The sequence below is a fragment of the Petaurus breviceps genome, unplaced genomic scaffold (genome assembly GCF_028583685.1).
Source record: "Petaurus breviceps papuanus isolate PSGF00001 unplaced genomic scaffold, PetGlider_PUasm1.0 76, whole genome shotgun sequence".
NCBI classification, from domain to species: Eukaryota; Metazoa; Chordata; class Mammalia; order Diprotodontia; family Petauridae; genus Petaurus; species Petaurus breviceps.
The window spans coordinates 9,662,925-9,683,302 of NW_027186473.1; the positions used below are offsets into that span (position 1 = coordinate 9,662,925).

The 20,378-nt window shown below is 40.8% G+C and overlaps 1 protein-coding gene across 1 annotated transcript in view; it reads left to right on the forward strand.

The window, feature by feature from the left end:
* SPATA18 (spermatogenesis associated 18) overlaps window positions 1–20,118 on the forward strand; it is an 82,326-nt gene extending 62,208 nt beyond the window's left edge. Inside the window, exon 18 of the mRNA XM_069105220.1 lies at window positions 19,808–20,118. Within this exon, the coding sequence (XP_068961321.1) occupies window positions 19,808–20,021 (214 nt within the window). The 3' untranslated portion in view covers window positions 20,022–20,118. The remainder of the gene's footprint in view (window positions 1–19,807) is intronic.
* Window positions 20,119–20,378: the final 260 nt, after the last annotated feature.

Below are 20,378 nucleotides of genomic sequence, written 5' to 3' on the forward strand. Positions count from 1 at the left end.
TCTTTCTTTCTTTCTTTCTTTCTTTCTTTCTTTCTTTCTTTCTTTCTCTCTTTCTTTCTCTCTTTCTTTCTCTCTTTTCCTTCCTTCCTTCCTTCCTTCCTTCCTTCCCTTTTTCCTTCCTTTCCTTTTCTTTGAACTAAATATTACTAGTTCATTCAACTGATTCTTATGTTATATGGTAACCAGGCTTCTTGTGACCTGGTCACATCCCCCTGGACATGATTCAATTTATCAATAGCCATCCTAAAATGATGTTCCTATAACTAAATATTCTAGTTATGCTCTGACTGGGGCATCTCTCTCATCTTGGACATGATTTCCCTGTTAAGAAAGTCTAAGATGAAATTATTTTTTGTGATTACTGTGTGACATTGTTGACTCGCATTGAGTTTGCAGTTCATTAAAACCTTCCACTCTTTTTCATACAAACTCAGCTATGTCTCCTCCATCCCACACTTTTGCAATTAATTCCTTGAACCCAAGTGTGATATTTCACATTTAAAAATGTTTTTAGGCTTGTGGTATCATTGTTTTTAGGGAACTCCCAATGAGGAAACTTCCTCTACAATGCAGATCAACAGCTACCCCACAATTTAGAGATTTAAGTGGTTGCCCAGGGGCACAGAGAGACTAAGTTATTTGCTATGGTTCACACAGCTAGAATATATCCTAGGTGAGTTTTGAACACACCATCAAGATCCTTCTGATTTTGAAGCCAGATATCTATCCTCTATGTGTAATGGGGAGCCCCATTCTTCCTTGCCGCAGCCAGAAAGTCTCTCCAGTTCTATTTTTCTTCTTTGTTATGATTACTCATTATTTGATTTCCCTTGCTTTTAATACTTTTTCCTTCTGTAGTGATTTCTGGCCTGTAGCTCCCTTGATTGAGCCATGGTCTTGAGCCCAGGGCCTGCATAGAGAAACTCCACTGTCACGGGTAGCACCATTGGTCAACCCAGTGCAACATACAATAGACAGGTTACCAGTTACCTGCTGTAACATTATCTGTCTCATGGCACTACCTTGTGAGCTAGAGTTAAAACACATGGATGGTTCCTCTCCCCGGAGGAAATGACTATGAAATAACCCTACCAGAATAGTGGTAGAGGATTAGTTCCAATATGACATCTGACCATAGGGAATTTCCCTGGGCAAATGATACCACTGGTGAGGCAGAAAGATGGCAGGAATTTTAAAACCAGGAGTATTGATGCCCTAATTGCATAGCTTCAACAGCCAATAGGAAAAATTGCACATGAGATAGCCAAATAGCCATGATTTACAAGGTGGGAGGGACTGCACAGTAACTCCTCTGAAGCATAGAGGATGTTTTTTTTTTGGCAGGGGATGGGGTAGGGGTGGGGGAGCTGCAATTAGCCAAGAAAGCCAGACACCAATTCTACATTCACAAGATTGTCCTTGAAGACCCCCTTAACATGAATCTCTAGAAGCAATTGGCTTCATTTCCAATCTAGTCTGGAGCTTCAATGGGAGAAAGGCTATATTTTGGGTTTCCATGTTTGTGATCTTCATCCTGGTTGCAAAGAGCAGCCTGTTTCTTAGAAGTAAAGTTCTTTCTGGTCCTAATGGAATTGCTTTGCTAAACGAGTTCTCATTATCCTCTCCACTCTGCTCTACTGCTGTGGAAGCTTAAGGAAACTTATGGAGCCACAACCTCCCCCCCAACTCCCTTATTAAAATCTAGACCAAGAGCAAAGAGGCCTCTCTCAGGCACAATTTGACCCCCACCCTCACCTCCAAAACACACACTAATTGGCTTTGGGAGACTTTGGAGAATTTTTTCCCCTTCAATGACGTGTTATTCTAATTCTTGATTCACTAAATCCCTTCCCAACTGGTCTCACTTTTAATAACTAAAAACTCAATTAAATCAAATCTATAAACACAGGTAGTGTGTGGCTTTTGTTTCCCTTGGAGCCTGACTGGAGTGAGGGGCAGACAGTTTATAGGGTTTTCTGGGAGGAGCTAGAGGGGCTCGTTAACCAGGGAAAGCATTGCTGACTACAAGATGGCCTTCCTGAGGCTAGGGCACTAATCAAGACCAGATTCAGCCTGACATGAAACTGGAGCTGACAGGCCACTAAGCAGGCAGTGGAATGTAAGAAACTTTGAGCTGAGCAGCTGGAAGCCCACAGCTTTGGGAGAGCCCAATTCTGAAACGGAATTTCAGCTTTGTTTCTCCATTTCCAGGTGATGGGAGCCCAGCTCAGGCCCCTAGGCCCCAGAAAGTTGCATTGTGCCTTTTTGGTTCTTTCTAGTATCTGGCAGTAACTTAGAAGGTTGATAAGCACATATTTGAAGGTTAGATTGGAAAGAAATTGTGTTCAGTGTGGAAGCAAGCATGGGGGGAGGGAGGGGGAAGAGTACCAGACTTAGAACCAGAGGACCTTGGTTCAAGCTCTGACTGCAATATATTTATTATATGATCCCTAATTTCTCCTCCTAATTTCTCTTCACAGGTCTAACATTCTGTGATTTTGATTTTATATTCAAGTTTGTGGCTTCCTTGAGTTGCCAGAAAAGTTGGTGGAGAAAAAATATGGTGAATGTTATAATGGCTTAGCTCTCAGTTATGTGATTTACAAGTTATGTGATCAGCTCAATGTCACTATACTGAAGCCCCTTGTGGGAGGTAGGGAAATTTGGGAAAGTAACCTTGACAAAAATGGAGAAAGAAACGGTGTCTGGCATTTTATTTTATTTTTTCATTTTTCAAATGCTTTATTTACTTCTGATTTACATCATTAATTTCCACCAGATTTTGAGTTACACATTTTCTCCCCGTTTTTCCCCTACCCACCACCCCAGAATAGCAGTCCCACAGGATATCCCCTCCTCCAATCTGCTCTCTCCCATATCTTCTCCCATACCCCCTTAGACTTTTCCAGTAGGGCATGGTGGGTGGATCTCTATGCCTCAGTGCCTGTATATCTTCTTTCCCAATTACATGTAAGATAGTATTAATAATAGTATATATGTATATATAATTTTAAACATTTTATTTTAAAACTTTGAATTCCAGATCCATTCCCTTCCTCCCTCGTCACCTACCCTTACTGGGAAGATGAGCAGTTCAGTATAGATTGTATACGTGTAGTTAATGCAAAACATTAACATAGTAGATATATTGTAAAAGACTGACTATATTTCCCTCCCTTCTATCCCACCACCCACTTGTTCTATTCTCTACTTTGATCCCGTCCCTTTCCAAAAGTGAGTGCGTCCAATTTCCCTCCCTCCCAAGCCTGCCCTCCCTTCCATCATCCCCCCTCTCATTTCCTTCACCCCCTACTCTCCTGTAGTGTTAGATACCCTATTTAGTGTGTTTTTCATTCCCTCCCTGAGCCAAATTCAGTGAGAATAAGGTTGACCCATTCCCTTTTGCCTTCCTATTCTTCCCCTACATTGTGACCCTTTACCCTTGCCTCTTCTTTATGAGATAGTTTACCCCATTCTGTCTCTCTCCATCTCCTCTCATTATATTCCTCTCTCACCTCTTAATTTCCCCTTTTAAGTATCATCCCTTCCTATTAAATTGGTCCTGTGCCCTCTATCTATGTATACCTGTAAACATATATACACACATTCACATATGTATTCATATGCCCATATACCCTCTGATATAGACATATATATATTTCTATTCCCTTCAACTATTTACATACTGAGAAAAGTTTCTTCAGTTACCATTATCGTTGTTTCATGTAGGAATGTTAATAGTTAAACTTTGATAAGTTCCTTATGATTTCTTTTCAAGCTTCTCTTCCTTCTTGTATCTGGATGTCAAATTCAACTCTGGTTTTTTTATTAAGAATGCTTGAAAGTCCTCTATTCCACTGAATGACCATGTTTTCCCCTGAAACATTATACTCAGTTTTGCTGGGTAGGTGATTCTTGGTTTTAATTCCAGCTCCTCTGACCTCTGGAATATTCTGTTCCAGGTCCTTCGATCCTTCAGTGTAGAAGCTGCCATGAAATGTGTTATCCTGATTGTATTTCTACAATATTCAAATTGTTTCTTCCTGGCTGCTTGTAATATTATCTCCTTGATCTGGGAATTCCAGAACCTGGGTATAATATTCCTAGGAGTTTTCTTTTTGGGATCTTTTTCAGGATGTGATTGGTGGATTCTTTCAACCTCTATTTTGCCTTCTGGTTCTAAAACATCAGGGCAATTTTCCTTGAGAATTTCTTGGAGGATGATTTCTAGGTTCTTTCTTTGATCATGGCTTTCAGGTAATCCAATAATTTTTAAATTATCTCTCCTGGATCTATTTTCCAGGTCAGTGGTTTTTCCCATGAGATATTTCACATTGCCTTCTATTCTTTCATTTGTTTGGATCTGTTTAATAGTATCTTGATTTCTCATAAAGTCATTAGCTTCCATTTGTTCCAATCTAATTCTGAAGGAATGATTCTCCTCAGTGAGCTTTTGTGATTCTTTTTCCATCTGGCAAATTTGGCTTTTTAAGGCATTCTTCTTCTCATTGCCTTTTTGAGCCTCTTTTGCCATTTGAGTTAGTCTATTTTTTAAGCTGTGATTTTCCTCAGTCAGGCTGTTGACTCTCATTTCATAATTTTCTTGCATCTTTCTCATTTCTCTTCCCAATTTTTCCTCCACTTCTCTTATCTGCTTCTTAAGGTCCTCTATGGCCTGTAACCAGCTTGTATTTTTCTTGGAAGCTTTTGGTGCAGGAGTTCTGACTTCACTGTCTTCCTCCTGTTCCATGCTTTGCTCCTTTTTGTCCCCCAAATGGGAGTCTAATGTTGGAATCTTCTGTTTGTTTTGCTTCCTTTGTCTGGTCATGTCTCCCCTCAGTCACTTGACCCTGGGCTTTTTGCCACAGTAGGACTCTGCCACCAGAAAGGGGAGCTTTTGTCCCAAACGCTGGGGTTTTCTCAGCTGCCAGAGGTATTAGATGTGTGCCCTCTCTGAGGTCTCCACACGCTCTGGCAAACTGGTCACACACCCCAGGACCTCCACCCTAGACTGCAATCCAGATCCAAGCAGGTTAAAGCAAGAGCGACTACCCCTCAGACTGGTCACTTGGTCCCCCTATACTCTGCAGGCCAAGAGCTGAAGCTGCAACGTGGCACCGGCTGAACCAAGGCGGCTCAGCGGCTTCTCGCCCTGGGGGTAAAAGCTGTTGCACTCCCAACCACTGGGTCCCAAAGTCCAGACTGCACTGACCTCTCACTTTGTCCTTCACATCTATGTGTTTATAAATCTGGAAATGGCTACAGCTGCTGCTGATCTGGAGTCCCTTGGCCAGGGGCTGGTCAGGCCTGCCCTGGGGCTAAAGCCTCGGGTGGAGCTCGGCTCCCAGAGTGCCTGTCGGGCTGTCCTCAGCGGGAGGTTAGCTTCTCTGTGTCATTTTGTGGGTTCTACAGCTCCAAAGTTTGTTTAGAGTCCCCTTTTACATGGATTGGGGAAAGTGGAAGCCAGAGCCCGGAGGAGGTCCTGCTTCTACTCTGCCATCTTGACCGTTGTCTGACATTTTAGAAGGTTTTGTGAAAACTGGTAGAGAACAGCTGACATTTGTTACCATGGAAAGAACACTTGATGGCAAGGTGCCTGGTTTATGTGACCTTCTTAGTTCTTGTGTTCCCAGGACCTTTGTCCCATAGAAATCATGAGGAGTTGGAATAAGAAGCCTCACCTGGCCTTTGGAAGCTGTGGTAGATTTCACTCTGCAATGCACCTACATAGGTGAGGTAGGGTAGGGTTAGGTTTGTCTTTGGCATAGAATGTAGTGTCTCCTACCTTCACTGACTTGTGGTTGAAAGAGCACTGGGCTGGGAGTTTAAAGTCTTGAATTCTTCTGCTAGCTAGCTGTGTGACCTTGGGCAAGAGCCTTTTAACTACCCTGGTCCTTATTCTTCATCTGTAAAATGAGAATAATATTAAGTACCCAACCTATCATCTATTTTTATTCAACCAACAAGTATTTATTAAACACCTACTATGTGTCAGGCACCAGTCATTGTTGCAAGACTCAAATGAAAAGATTTACCATAGAAAATATATACTATATTTTAAACTACTAAGACTTAAAACTACATTAAGACTTTTGGTTTACCTTGTATTTGAAAGTTCTTTTCCAAGGGCAATGATTCTAGTGTTAGGCGTCTGTCATTTGGAATCTGCTCCACTTTTCCTTGCCTGGAAGGAAAGTCTCCATTTTCTTTCAGCTCAGTTCACATAATCATTTCATGAGTTCGTTTTATTAATTTCTCCCAGTACAGAAGCTGCTGGGTCATCTTGGTAACCCTAATGGCCCTCCTGTGGGCCAAGCCGACACCTGCTTACATATTTCTTCTTTGCAGAGAGAAGTACGAGTATGAGCAGATGGGTAGCCAGGTCCGGTCCCCTGACACAGGATGTTCTAGCATGAAGGCCTTGGTTGATCTCAACTGTTGTGGAAGTGCAATGGGAGAAAATTCATCTCCATGGTAACCAGGGCCAAAGCTGATTAGTGCTTTTTGGATCAACATCCACAGCCATTGGAAGTAAATGAGTTTAAAGCCTGTGAAGACCACAGGGTAAGAGTTGGCTAGCTGCCTTTCATTCTCACTGATTACACACGTGAAGGGAATGCCATCAAACTGTAACTGCAGAGGCCAAGGTTAGAGATAATAAAGGATTTTCTGATTATTGGAATTAATTCTGAAACAAAGTTGTATAATCCTCTTCGCTGGTGGTCATTAAGCTGGACAGATTCTCATCTGTGCAGAAAAACTTAGGAGAACATAGATGGATCATTAGAGGGGCTTGTATAACTGAATCGGCATTGACATGTTTCAAAACATGAGACTTGGGTGGTATAATCCCTGTGCCCTTGTCCCTGAGTCAGATGAAGCCCTATATCTTTTGATGAGAGTAACAGCTTCTAGTAAACACCTTTTGTTGTTGTTCAATTGTTTCAGTTGTGTCCAAATCTTGGTGGCCCCATTTGGGGTTTTCTTGGCAAAGACACTGGAGTGGTTTGTCATTTCCTTCTCCAGCTCATTTTACAGATGAGGAAACGGAGGCAAACAGGGTTAAGTGACTTGTCCAGGGTCACACAGTTAATAAGTATCTGAGGCTAGATTTGAACTCAGAAAGATTTGTCTTCCTGACTCCAGGCCCAGCAGCTCTAACCATTGTGCCCTAGATGACATGTTTAAGGTAAAAATGGGTGCTTGGCATAGAAGTAACTCCTACTTCTCTCATGTGGACAAAGTACACACGTTTGTGAGTAGCATGAGGAGGCAGTTAAACACTTCAGGTTTACATTTATACTCTTCACATTTCATTCCTGGGCTGTCTTTTAACAATTGAAAGCATCCTCTCAATTTATGTGGGACCATCATACTCACAACTGAGCTACATAGAGTCTTCCAGACTCTGGGCCCAGTGCTCTATCTACTTCACCACCTAGCTGTCTTTATGCTTTTAAAATGTCATTCTGTCTCTTCTCAATTGGTTTCTAGTTTAAATGTTTTTTTTCATGGTAACCTATACTATTACCCACATGTATAATGCTCTGCATTCTCTAGTGAGGGCAAGGGGCTTCATATCCTGGGGAGAGGCACTGGTCTAGACATTCTCTAGATTTCTTTAGCCATGTGGCCAAGACAGAAAAGTGTCAACTGCAAGGCTTTTCCTGGAGACAAATTTCTCTTTTTACCCATACATACTATTAACCCCAAATGCTAAATCTATTTACAGAGAGTTGTGCTCTCTTGAAGGAAATGCCTTCAAAATGCAGTCCTAGAGGCGAAGAACTTTCTGATCCTTAGAATTAGTTCTGAATAAGCACATTGACGTTGTGCTTTTTTACTTCATTGAACTGAGAGAGAATAACAGGCACTGTGGTGTTGAACAGTTTGACTCTAGATTCTATAGGTAATTGATAAGGAGAGTTTTGTGACCAACTAAAGAAACTTCAGGGTGATGAGATTTGTTTGAGATTTTGATTGTGTCTCCCTATGGCTGGTATGGACCAGGGGTGGGAAACCTGAGGCCTAGGACCTTGGGTGAAGCCTTTTGCCTGAGTCCAAGTTTTACGGAACAAATTCTCTTATTGAGGATTATTATTAATCCATACTATGAACAAATCCTTTGGTGCCTCCTGTAGAATGGGTTTCATTGAAGCCAGAATCAGTAGTCTTTGACCCTTCTCTCTTCTATTAGACTGTGAACATCTTGAAGACAAAGAATATTTAATTTTTGTCTTTGTATTCCCAGTTTTTAATTTGATACAGGTAGGAACTTAATAAGTACTTGTTGACTGATTAATTGATTTTTGTGGGAGGAGTAACTCATTGTATATCCCTTTTATAGGTGGTTTCTTCTAGAAGCATTTGAGCTATAAGGGTGGCTACAGCCTACAAATTCTCGGCTGACATGAGTGAAACTCCTCTTCCTGTAGGCCCCAAGGACTGTACCTACACCCTTCACTGAAAGGTATAATTAAAATCCCAAACAAAGTCTTGACTAGGGCTTATTGAAGAGATTAGGGAGCTGCCTTGAATAACTCAATGCATGTGGAATTTTATCTGAGTCAAATTTAGACAAAAAAAACCCAAAACCACTCAAGCCAATAGCCATATGTACCCCCTTTCAATACATACACAAGAATATGCAAGAATATGTAATTTAATTTGTAGGTACTGCCTCTACCAAACCCCTTCTATGACCTGGTAGAGGGTCTGCCTGAGTTGCTGTGGTTGAAAATTTTATTTTCCTGTGGTCAGTCCCATGATGATCCTTTTCAAATTTAGGTAGTCTGGTCCTTATGTGACAGATATACAATCTTTTGGCAGGCTCATCTTCAAAGAGTTTCTTTTTATTATTATGTGTTTTCAATTATCAAGAATTTAGTTTTCTCCTGATGGAGTGCTTGGGTGTCTGTGCTTGGACCCCAGTTTTAAAAATCACATTTCTCCCTAGCCTCAAAACACTATCCCTGACAGTTTTCTCCCTAGCCCATGGACACTATACCTAGCAATAACTCATGAGTGGGCCCCATTAAGACAAACTGCCTTTCCCCACAATTATTCATGAGTGGACCCCAGTAAAACAAAATATCTTCCCCCATCACAAGAACAAACTGACCTCTGAAGAAATTCTCTTGGAAAAATAGGACTATCTTGTAACCACAGAATTATCATGTATTGATTTCCAAAATTGTCATATTTGATCCAGAGGTCATTATAGAAGTCAACTCTCAAAGCTATCTTGTTACACATAACAGATCAAAAATACACCCCTGAGAAACCCCTTCCCCTGGTTACCAGTAGTGAATGATGCCTGTGACCAAGGTTGTAAGTTATCACCTAATTAGCATATCTGTCAGATAATTCTCTCTTTTCCTATATAAACTTTACCATCATTCCTGCTAAGTTGCAAGTTCTTTAAGGAATGCAAGCTCCTTAAGGAGTTCTACCCGCTATATTGGTGTTACCATAAACCTTTGCCACCTTGGTTTAAAGAATACTTGAGTCCGTGAATTCATTCCAGATTACCCTCTCTTGTACTTCAGTCCTTGAGGGGTCCCTAAATTTCTCAACCCTCCTCAAACCTCATAATTTCTTTGGTGCCCAAAGTGGGTCACAGTCTGAGGTCTCAGGCATTCTCCAAGTCAAGGTAAGCTTCACCTCTCTTCCCCTCTCCCTCAAGGAGCTTCCTAAGCACCAATTATTTACCTTAAACATGTGACCTAGGGCAGCTAGATGACACAGTAGTTAGAGTTGCTGTGCCTGGAGTCAGGAAGACCAATCTTCCTTAAACCTCATCATTCCCACTTCCCCACTTCTCCTATCTACTTTTGAAAAGCAGGTAGAAACACAGAAAAAAATAAAGGACCCCCATATCACATAAGTGGTCAAGCACAACAGATTCTTACAATGGTCCCATCCAAAACTGCCTTTCTTATTCTGCATATTGCTCTATTATCCCTCTGACATGAGTGGACAACATTCTTCCTTATAAGTCCTGTGGAATGATGGTTAATCATTTAATTGATTGGAATCCCTAAGTTTTTCAAAATGGCTCATTTTAAAAAATATATGATATTGGTGTCAAAATATAGATTTTTCTTCTGGTTCTGCTCATCAAAACTTTCTCCGTCATGGCAAGACCTGACAGAAGTTGGAGCCCATTGACATGGCCTCTGAAAATTCAGAAGTCACTTCCTTCACCACAGTGAAGCATGAGAGGTGGAGTTTAGTGGAGACACTTGGACAGTCCAGAATTACTTTGTGGGAAACATATTAAGGAAACATTAAGCCCATCTCATGCTCCAAAAGCAGATGTCAACAACTCTAGCTTTAGGTTACTAAGAGGAGTGTTTTTATTGCTCAGTTACTCTAGAGAAACTATGATTCCACTCACCGCAATTTACAAGGCTCTAGTTCATCCAAATATTACTCATATATGTAGCTAATGGGAAGTAAAAATGATAGGAGCTTCAGTGGGAGGAAAATTAACTATATACTGTCCTTACCCCAATCCAGAAAACTCAGGAACATTGGGAGGAAAAATATTTCCACCATTCCTCCCCTCAAAGCAGTGGTTTATACCACATGACTGAGCTTCTGTTTTCTTCTGTGGATAAATCCTGTGTAATCTTACTGGAAATCTTTAAAGAAAATACACCTTAGGGGCGGCCAGGTGGCTCAGGGAGTAAGAGCACCGGCTCCAATGTTGGGATGACCTGGAGATCGAATCCTGGGCTCAGACACTCAGCACCACACCCAGAAATAACTGGCCGTGTAACCTTGGGCAAGTTACTTAACCCCGATTGCTTAAAAAAAAAAAAGAAAATACACCTTAATACCCACAATCTGGTAAAACGTGCTAGAAATTTTTTAGTTTTGTACTAGATTTTATTTTCCTAGTTCTAAGACTCATGATTAACTGTATCAGCTCAACCCTTCCCTGCCTCCCATGCTTATGAGCTCCTTGGAATATAAAAGACTTTGCATCCTTCCCGGGCAAGAATTCCAAATACTAGAGGTACTGGAAACCCTTGTCTCTACAAGGCAGCCTGTGCACCAAATGGCCAAGTGCTGGTTAACCCCACTTCACCCCTGACATGAAGAAGCCTGTCTGGTGAAGGGAGAGTCCTTATCACCCTTAGGGGTCCCTAGGGAGGCCATGACCTCTCACGTTCTGTTTCCCAACTTTTAAAAATTTCCTTTCCTTCCTACACTCTGTAGTCCCACCAGATTATCTCATGCACAACATTCCATTTCTTGTCTGCATGCTTTTTCATTGGCTTCCCCCGTGCCTGGATTGTGCTCTCTCCTTACCACTGCCTCTTAGAACCCCCTTTCCTTTAGGACTAAGTCCAAGCATCATCTCCTACATGAAGCCTTTTCTGATCCCCTGTGCTGGTGCCCTCCTTCACTCCCTTGCATAGAACTATCTTGTATTTATTCTCTTCACTTTTGTCCTGCCCACACTGATACGAGGTTGCAAACTCCTTGGGAGTAAGGATTGTTTCATTCTTTGTATTTTTATTCCCAGTACTTAGCACACTGACTGTCTCATGGAAGGGGTTCAATAAATGCTTGACCAGTTGATCAATTATGGCTTCTAGTTTCAGTTGAGAACCTTAGTTGAAGTGCTATTCTTCCACATAAGAGGAAGACTCCTTTTTTTTTTTTATTGTGTTTCTTTTAACTTAGGACTCAAATGCTTAAGCTTCATTTTTCAGATGTTAAGCGTTAGAGAGCCAGACCCTTTACACTTGTTGTTGTTGAATTGTTCAGTTGTGTCTGACTCTTTGTGACCCCATGGATGTTTGCTAGACAAAGATACTGGAGCGAAATCACTCCATTTCCTTCGCTACTGTGTATCCATTTTACAGATGAGGAACTGAGGCAAATAGAGGTTAAGTGATTTACCCAGGATCACACAGCTAGTAAGTGTCTGAGGTAAAAAAAAAAAAAAGATCTTCCTGACTCCAGGACTAGCACCCTATCTTCTGCCCCACCTAGGGTTTAAAAAACCCTTTTAACTCCTGCCTAATTTTCTTATAGGGAAGCTATGATCCTAAAGACTAACTTTAGGGGATTCTGTAAAAAAAAAAAAACAACCCAAAGACCCAAGAATTTTATAGGACTTCAGTTATTCTGTTTCTCTCATACTCAATAATTTCAGTTTCCCATGCAAATGAAAAGGAAGGGTCTTGGAAAGGCAAGAAATAAAATCTCTTAGGTGGAATCCCATCAGAGTATCAGCTGTCTCAATCCTTTCCCTCATATTTGCGCATTTATTATGCATCTATGGCTGTCGACATCCTATGTTAATATTAGCCCTAAGACAACAAGAGAATGAGCAATGCCATATAATGTCATGTACAGAAGCTTTCCAGAAGAACTGCTACTGGGAACAGCTTTTTTAAAGGTTCTGATTACTCAGTATAGTGATCACTCTATTCCATAACAAAAGCAAAATATCCATGGAAAATCAAGGTATAGCATAATTCAAAATACAGCATTCACCATATTTCAACTTATCACAGAAAATCACAGTATAATATTCACAACATAGTCTCAAAGTAAAATAGTCACTCAAGTGAATTCAATCAGTCACAAAATAGTCACTCAGGTTAATTCAATCAGTCACTTATCAGTAGTGTCAAAGTACATAGTCAAAGTCTTCCACTCTTGGGGCAAAGTCTTGATTAACTCAATCAGTCACTAATCAATAACAACAGTCAAAGTACTCAAAGTACAATCAGTCACTTATTCAGTAAAGTCTTACTAAGTATCATACACAAAACCTTCCACCACTTAGGTCACTAGTAAACTATAATTCCATAATTACTCAGTACCCAAGGAGAGGTCTTTTCTTCATCTTGACTTGGGGCCTGTTCTCAGATTCCCTGGATCCCCTTCCATGGTCCCAGATTCTACCTGGATTCAATGGCAGATAGCTCCCAGTTCCTTGACCAGCTCTCTGGGGAGGTCCTGCTCCACACTAGCATTCACAGGGTCTGGTCCATGTCAGATCCTTCACCATTTCTGCTCCAAGGAATTCAAGGCTCAACCAAGCCACAAACAAAGAAAGTCTCAGCATCCTGGTCATGCTTCAGTCACCTAGCTCCTGGGCTCTGGGGCTCCGGGGCTCCTGGCTCCGGATTCTGGGTTCCTGGCCTCCTGGCTCTGGACTCTGGGCTCCTGGGATCCTGTTCAGAAGGAGCTCCATCACCACAAGTTCTCAGGACTCAGTTCTCCATCTTCTGTAGCTTCTCTGCCACCAGATCTTGGTCTCAAGGAAATTCTTACTGTGCCTCTCTGGGGCTTTTCTTATATACACAATATTATGCACTTCCTTCAGCCAATTTCCTGTTATGTCAGTGACAAGGGGACAAGAGTTCATACCTTCTGTTCCCCCAATCAGAGGCTTGATCAGTTACTAAGTGTTAAATACCTGCTACTTTTGCCAACACAAAGGGATCTTCAAATTCAAAATTACATTACCATTACAAATACCCATCGTAAAAGCATTTGTAACTCTATGGGCAAAAACCCAAACAACCAACCAACCAACCAAAAAAAGCCCTACACAGATTCAAGGTGTTGTTGTCTTCTCCCATCTATAATTTCATTTGGGAACTCAATAACAATTTTGTTTTAAAACTTCTTTAATGCCCTCGTTAAATGAGTTGGTGACATACCTCTGAACTAAACTGTAAGTTTTAGAAAAGCAGAGCCTGTTTTGTCTAAAAGTTGTATTGTTACAGTAGAAAGAGCACTGCCCATGGAGTCAGAGGAAGCTTTGCCATCCATCAGTAAAATGAACACCCTTACAAGTCTGAAAGGGCAGTGATGTGATGCAGCAGAGAGAGGGTTGGACTTGGAGTCCAGACAGCCTGAATTTAGCTCTTGCTTCAGACACTTACTAGGGGTGTGATCCTAGATATCATCCTCAGTTTCCCCATCTGTGAAATGGGGATAACATCACCTCAAAGTCATCACTGTGTCTCCTAAAATAGGAATCCCTTTTTGCTGAGTGCTCCATTTTATTGTTTTCTTTAACTGAAAAACTGCAGTGTCCAGAAGCTGTTTTCCCTATTGCTGACAGAAGGTGAAATAATTAGAAGTTGACTAAAGCATGGTTTTTTATAGGGTGAAATGGTTTCCAGTTCAGTCAAAGAACTGAATTCACCTTAAACTAGACCAAAATAAAAGGTCTTCTGCACGAAAAAAAAAATCCCTGCCAAATGCTTTGAAATTGTCTTAGATTCCCCCAGTAGAATTTTAATTTGAATCTTTAGTCCATGCATATGATACAGATGAGGTGCTTTGCAGATGAAAGCAATGGGGGCATCAACACTGTTAAATAAAGCAGACTCTGTGCATTAGTCAAGCAGATGAAGGTTGAACTCTTGCAGAGAACTGGGACCATGTGCAGTAAGGAACTGTTCTTGGCTTCCTATTTGCCCTGGTGCTGCTGGTTGTTTTTCCAAGTCATGGATGGGTATCCCTGAAGTTGTAGTTGATTTCTTGCCATTTATAGTGCCACAAATATATCTTAACTTGTTATCTCTCATTTGACATCTTGTGACCAATTAAAGTTATTGCATTATATAAACTAGAGGAGTTTGGAAGGTATTCATTTCCAAAATAAAACCAGGGAATTTTGCATAGCATCTGGCAAAACTAAGTCTTTTAATTTAAAAAAAAAAAAAGGTAGATCATAGGGAAACACTGGGGTGGGGGGAATAAGTCAAGATGCTTGCCTTTCGTGATGCAATTCAATTCAGTTACCTTCAATTCAATACAATTCAACCATGATTAATTAAGTTCCTACTACTTGCCATGCAAAGAGAAAAACATTCTCTTCCCCCATTGATTTTCCCTCCTACCAAATAGACCTGGAAAAGTTCAGTCTATCAGATAAGTTATCTGAACTACTAGTGGTCACTGTTTTAGAAACATTGAAAACCTCCCTGGAATCATAGGCAAAATGAAAGCACAAATGAGATTAGGGACTGGAGGAGAAGGAAGAGAGATACAGAGAGAGAGAGAGAGACACAGAGAGACAGAGACAGAGAGATAGACAGAGACAGAGAGACACAGAGAGACAGAAAGACAGAGAGAGACACAGAGAGACAGAGACAGAGACAGAGAGAGAAACAGAGAGATACAGAGAGAGACAGAGACAGAGACACAGAGACAGAAACACAGAGAGACAGAGAGATAGGAGAGACAGAAACAGAGATCTCTAACCCTAATCTTTCCCCCCTTCCAAAGCAGAACAAAGAAAAAGAACCTCAGCCTTTTCTAGCATGTCTTCAAGGATATAATCACCCATGTTGCTTTTGTCTTTGGTTGATTGCCTAGAGATAACCCAACCATAGTTTCACCATACCATGAAGGTTTTTCTGGGAAAGCAGGTCATTGTGCCAAAAGAACAAGAAAAACAAACAGCAAACAACAGTTTGTAGAGATCCCGAAGAGTGGAAGAAGAGGAAATTCATTTTTTTGCCTTTCCACTGATTTCTTGCCAAGGCCATTGGGTTTGAGGAGAGGGAAGGCCATGCCTGTTTGAAACTTATTAGGGCTGTCAGGGCAGTCAAGGGGAACTGCATCTGAGATAATGATATAGATCTCAGTCACTGGCCAGTTGTGTAATGAGACAGATATTTAAATTATATTTAGAAATCACCCCATCCCCCAACCCCTCTTTTTGTCTCACTTCTTTGAAGGCAACATCTGCTCGTAATGATGCGGTGGTCCACAGGCTAATGTTGTTCAGCTGGGTCTACAGATGTCACTGTGCTGTAAATGAGACTTGATAATTTCTTCATTTTTTTATGTGACACTTTGAAAACACCCTGTTTTTTCATTTAGTGAGATCAAGCATCACTAACCGCACATTTCTGTATGGTTTCTGGTGTTGCACAAATTGTCCTTCAAAGTTATGCTCACTCTGTTTCTTTATTTTTGTAACCAGCTTTTTTTCAAATAGGTTGTCTGAGGTCTGAGTGAGAAAAAGAGAACAGAACTGCAAGCAGATCATTTTTAATATTGCAAATGCTTTGATTGGTTGGTCACCATTACCTGTTGGGAAATAACTCCTACTAGGAGTCTTAATTCTGGATATGAAGTTGTTTGGGGACCACATATTGTTTTGCTTCTAGCAGCAAACATTTGAAGGCTACTACTAAAATAAATTTTCTGAAGATGAATAAATTAAAAAAAACATTTATTACGTACTTATTATGTACCAAGTATTGTACTAAAAGCTGTAGACACAAATACAAAAGCCACATAGCCCCTCAAGGAACTTACATTCTAAAAGAGGGACTCGACACACATAGGTTGGTGCAGTTACAGGGTGAATAGCAAAGCCTGGTGATGGGACACCTTGGAAAGAAACAAAGTGAGGAAATTAATATCTAAGTCAGGCAGGCTCTGTTATGCATGCCTATGTTTTTTTTTTGTCCCCCAACCCCACTCCAGGCTATATTATTGGGGCCTAAGGAAGGGATGTATCCTTAGATACCTACTTATTAGCTATATTGCTGTTAAGAGGTTACTCTTTGAGCCTGTTTCCTTATCTGTAAAATGGGGATAATAATAGTACTAACCTCATGGCATTGTTCTGAGGGCAGTCTATTTCTTTTCATCCTTTCTACCATATTTGAAACTGCAGAGCACCCTCTTCTTAATTATCGAGATTCTCTGGGTTTTCAGGGTACTACTCTGTCCTGGATGATTGATTGCTTAATTCCACATGACAGTCCTTCAAACTTGAATGGCTACATCTCCTTTTTCTTCCTAAGCCCTGCTCTCCCAACACAGACACGGCCTTGACTTCTCCCTTTGCAATCTGGCTTCCAGTCACATCATCCAACTGAAACTACCTTCTCAAAAGTTACTGTTGATTTTTTAATGGACAAATCTAATGTTTTTTTCTTCAATTTTTGTCCTTCTCAACCTGTCTGCTTCATGTATTGAAGAACCTCTCCTCTTAGATACTCTCTCTTCTTTGGCTTTTCTTGACTCATTTTTGGTCTTTCTTCTATCTGTATGATCACTCCTCCTTCACCTCCTCACCATCCATAGCACAGCTCCTACCTGTGACTGTTCTTCAGACATATAGATCTTCAGATCTCTAAATCCAGTCCCAGTCTCTCTCCTGAGCTTCAGAATCAAATCACCTATTGCTTATTAGATGTTTCAAGCTTAACATCCAGAAGATATCTTAAACTCAACATATCCAAAATGGAATTCATTGTTTCCCCCCCTAAACATTCACCCCTTTCAAACTTCCTTTTTTTCTATTGAAAGAACCACCCTCCTTCCACTCTCCCAGGTTCATAACTTTAGCAATATCCTCTTCTCACTCTCCCTCATCCCTCACATCCCATCAGTTGTCAAATCTTGCTGTTTTCCCTCTACAACACTTCTCCTCTTCTCTCCATTCCTACAGCTGCTGTCTTAGTTCAGGCCCCCATCACCCCTGGATTGCACCATTGCAAGAATTTTCATATGAAAAGTTCTGCCTCAACCTTCTCCCCTCTCCAGTCTATTCTCCACATCATTGCCAAAGGATTTTCCTTAAAATCCACACATCTGATCACAGGACTCCTCTCCATCAACTCTAGAGCCTTCTTTTTTTTCCTTTAGGATAAACTATAAAGTACTCTGTTTACCTTTTAAATCTCTTTCCAATCTGTTCCCAACCCATCTTTCTAACCTCATTGGACAGTACTCTCTGCATACTCTGTGAAACAGCTGTATTAGACTCTTCTCTGTTCCTCACACTTGACGGTCCATCTTCTCCATCTGTACCATTGCACTAGCTGTCCCACATACCTGGGGGGGCATCCCCCCTCACCTCCACTTCATAGAGTCCTCTTCCATTGAGATGCAGCCCAAGCATGATCTTCTGCATGAAGCCTTCCCTTGACTTCACCCACAATAGTACCCTCTCTCCAAAACTATTTTGTACATATTTGTATTTATTCACTTTATATTAAGATATGTATGAATATTTTATATGTATTTGTATCCCCTATTAGAATATAAGCTTCTTGGGAATACGATTTGTTTCATTCTTTATATTTGTATCCCTAGCACTTTGTAGGACCTATGTGCTTGGCACATAGCAAGTGCCTAATAAATACTTACTAATTAATTGATAAAGCATTCTAAAAACCTTAAAGCATTCTATAAAAACCACCTTTAAAAAAAACTGGATGTATGATTTTGTCATGAAGGGAACTCCCATTGAACAACACTCTAGTAATGCAGATGTGCACTTTCTCTGCAACCTACAGTCTTAGAGAATGACCTGGGAGACTAAGAAGTTAAGTGATTTGCCCAAGGTAACACAACCAGTATGCATCAGAGTCAAGATTTACCTTGAATGCAGGCAGTAGTGTGTTGGTAAAGAGTTTAACAACTGGCCAATTGGCTCCCCACTGCGATGAGTGTTCACATTACACATTTTTAAGTTTAACCTGTATTTCTTTTAATATTTTCTCCATCCTTTTTTTTCAGTCTGTGCCATCAACAAACAATAAATCAAGTCCTGAATTTGTAATCTTTGCTGATTTCAGAGGTATGCTCACACTGAACATTTAAAATTAACTCCTCTAATCTGGTCCCAGCATGCCCCTGAATCCAGTTGACTTAGCTCTCCATTTATTTCACCACCCATTATTATAATGATTACAATTGTGGAGATTATCAGTATTAGTTTCATGCTATGGGCAGCCTCCTCTTTTCAAAAATTTTCAGTGTTTTCCTTATTCATCAGCCCCTCAATGGATTTTCCTGATCTGTTTTTACCTTTTTTTCATATCTAGTTCTCAGTGCTTTAGAGGAACATGGCCCATGACTCCTGACCTACCTCCAATCTCCCTTGGTTCTCTAACCATGGAGTGGCCCTGGCTGGTATCCTCTCTCCTCAGGGCTCTGCTCCTAACTCCCTGGACATTCTCTATCATGTCTCAGTAGCCTGTTCATTCTCAAAGTTTACTCTGTCCCTGTTCACCTCCTCACTCTGGACATTCCTTCCTTCCCTTGGCTTTGTCACTGAGGCCTCTTCCTCAGAATGGTTGGTTGTTCCCATGTTCTCCATTTTGAGGAAAGTGGTCAGACCAGCCATGTCATCATTCCTTTCCAAACTCCACTTGAGTCTGGCACTGAATTTATGTAAGGACAGATTTCTGCCCTTCACAGATAGTTTTATCCCCTACTTATTTCAAAGAGATGAATAGCATTTGATCAAAAAAGCTATCTTGCAGGACTATGTGGGGTGTCCTTAAATTATGGTAGAAAGGAGAGCAGAATGCTAAATCTCAAGTTGGCTTCTAAATTTAATATGGGAACTGGCAAACCCATGTCTGTATTATAAAACTCTGTGGCGACTGCTTTACAGTGTTTCCAAATCCCTTCTATGAAACTCAGGAGAATGGAAAGACCCTCTAGCCAGTGTAATTGAAACTCAAAAGCAGGCAAACCAATTTAATATCTTTTTTGGGGGAGGTGGGGGATGGAGGGAATGTTAACACATAATTAAATCCACAACAAGAGTGATTACATTGTGACTTTAAGGCTGTTAAAACTCTGAAGTTCTCTATAAATTAAACAAACACTATTTTAGCTGCGTTATGTTTATATTGCAGGCCCAGGGATCTCACTCCTGTTCCCTCTGTGCATCACTTTTAGGCTCATGTGCAAAGTACCATGGGACAAGGGGTTTATAACTTATTTGAGCACTTGACACCCAATTGGGAAAACCAGAGGACTTACTTTTTTTTTTTTAATTTAGCCTTAATCTAGGTTTGGTTGGTGAAGTGTTTGCCAAGATATGTAGGGTTCTATTTTGGATTTCCCTTCTTCTATTCTTCAGCCATCCTTCTGGGATTGGTAGAGTGAGCCCTGTGAATAAAAGTCACACAGTGGACCCATGTTCAAGGCCAATGCCGGTAATATTCAGTATAATGTTTCCCAGATCCTATAGCTGTGGGGATTCTGGCCTCTAGAAATCATTGAAGCAGCTGCCAATTACCAAACAGAGTAGTTTATGCCTGTAGAAGCATGTAGAGGAACTTATTATTATTTGCAAAAATACAAACAATTATATTATATAGCACTTTTTAAAAGCACTTTCCTCCCATTTCTAGCCTGTGAGGTCAATAGTGCATATATTATCATTATTCATATTTTGCAGGTGAAGAAACAAAAGCTTGGAAGAATTTTACCTCTTCATCAAAATGTCTCTTTCATGACTGAAGAGTGACCTCCCAAAAGATCTTGGACAGAGGCAGGTGGTGAAAGACAAGTCTTGTGCTTATGACCTTGTGACATACAGGCTGTGAAGAGAGTCAGCTGAAGGAAGA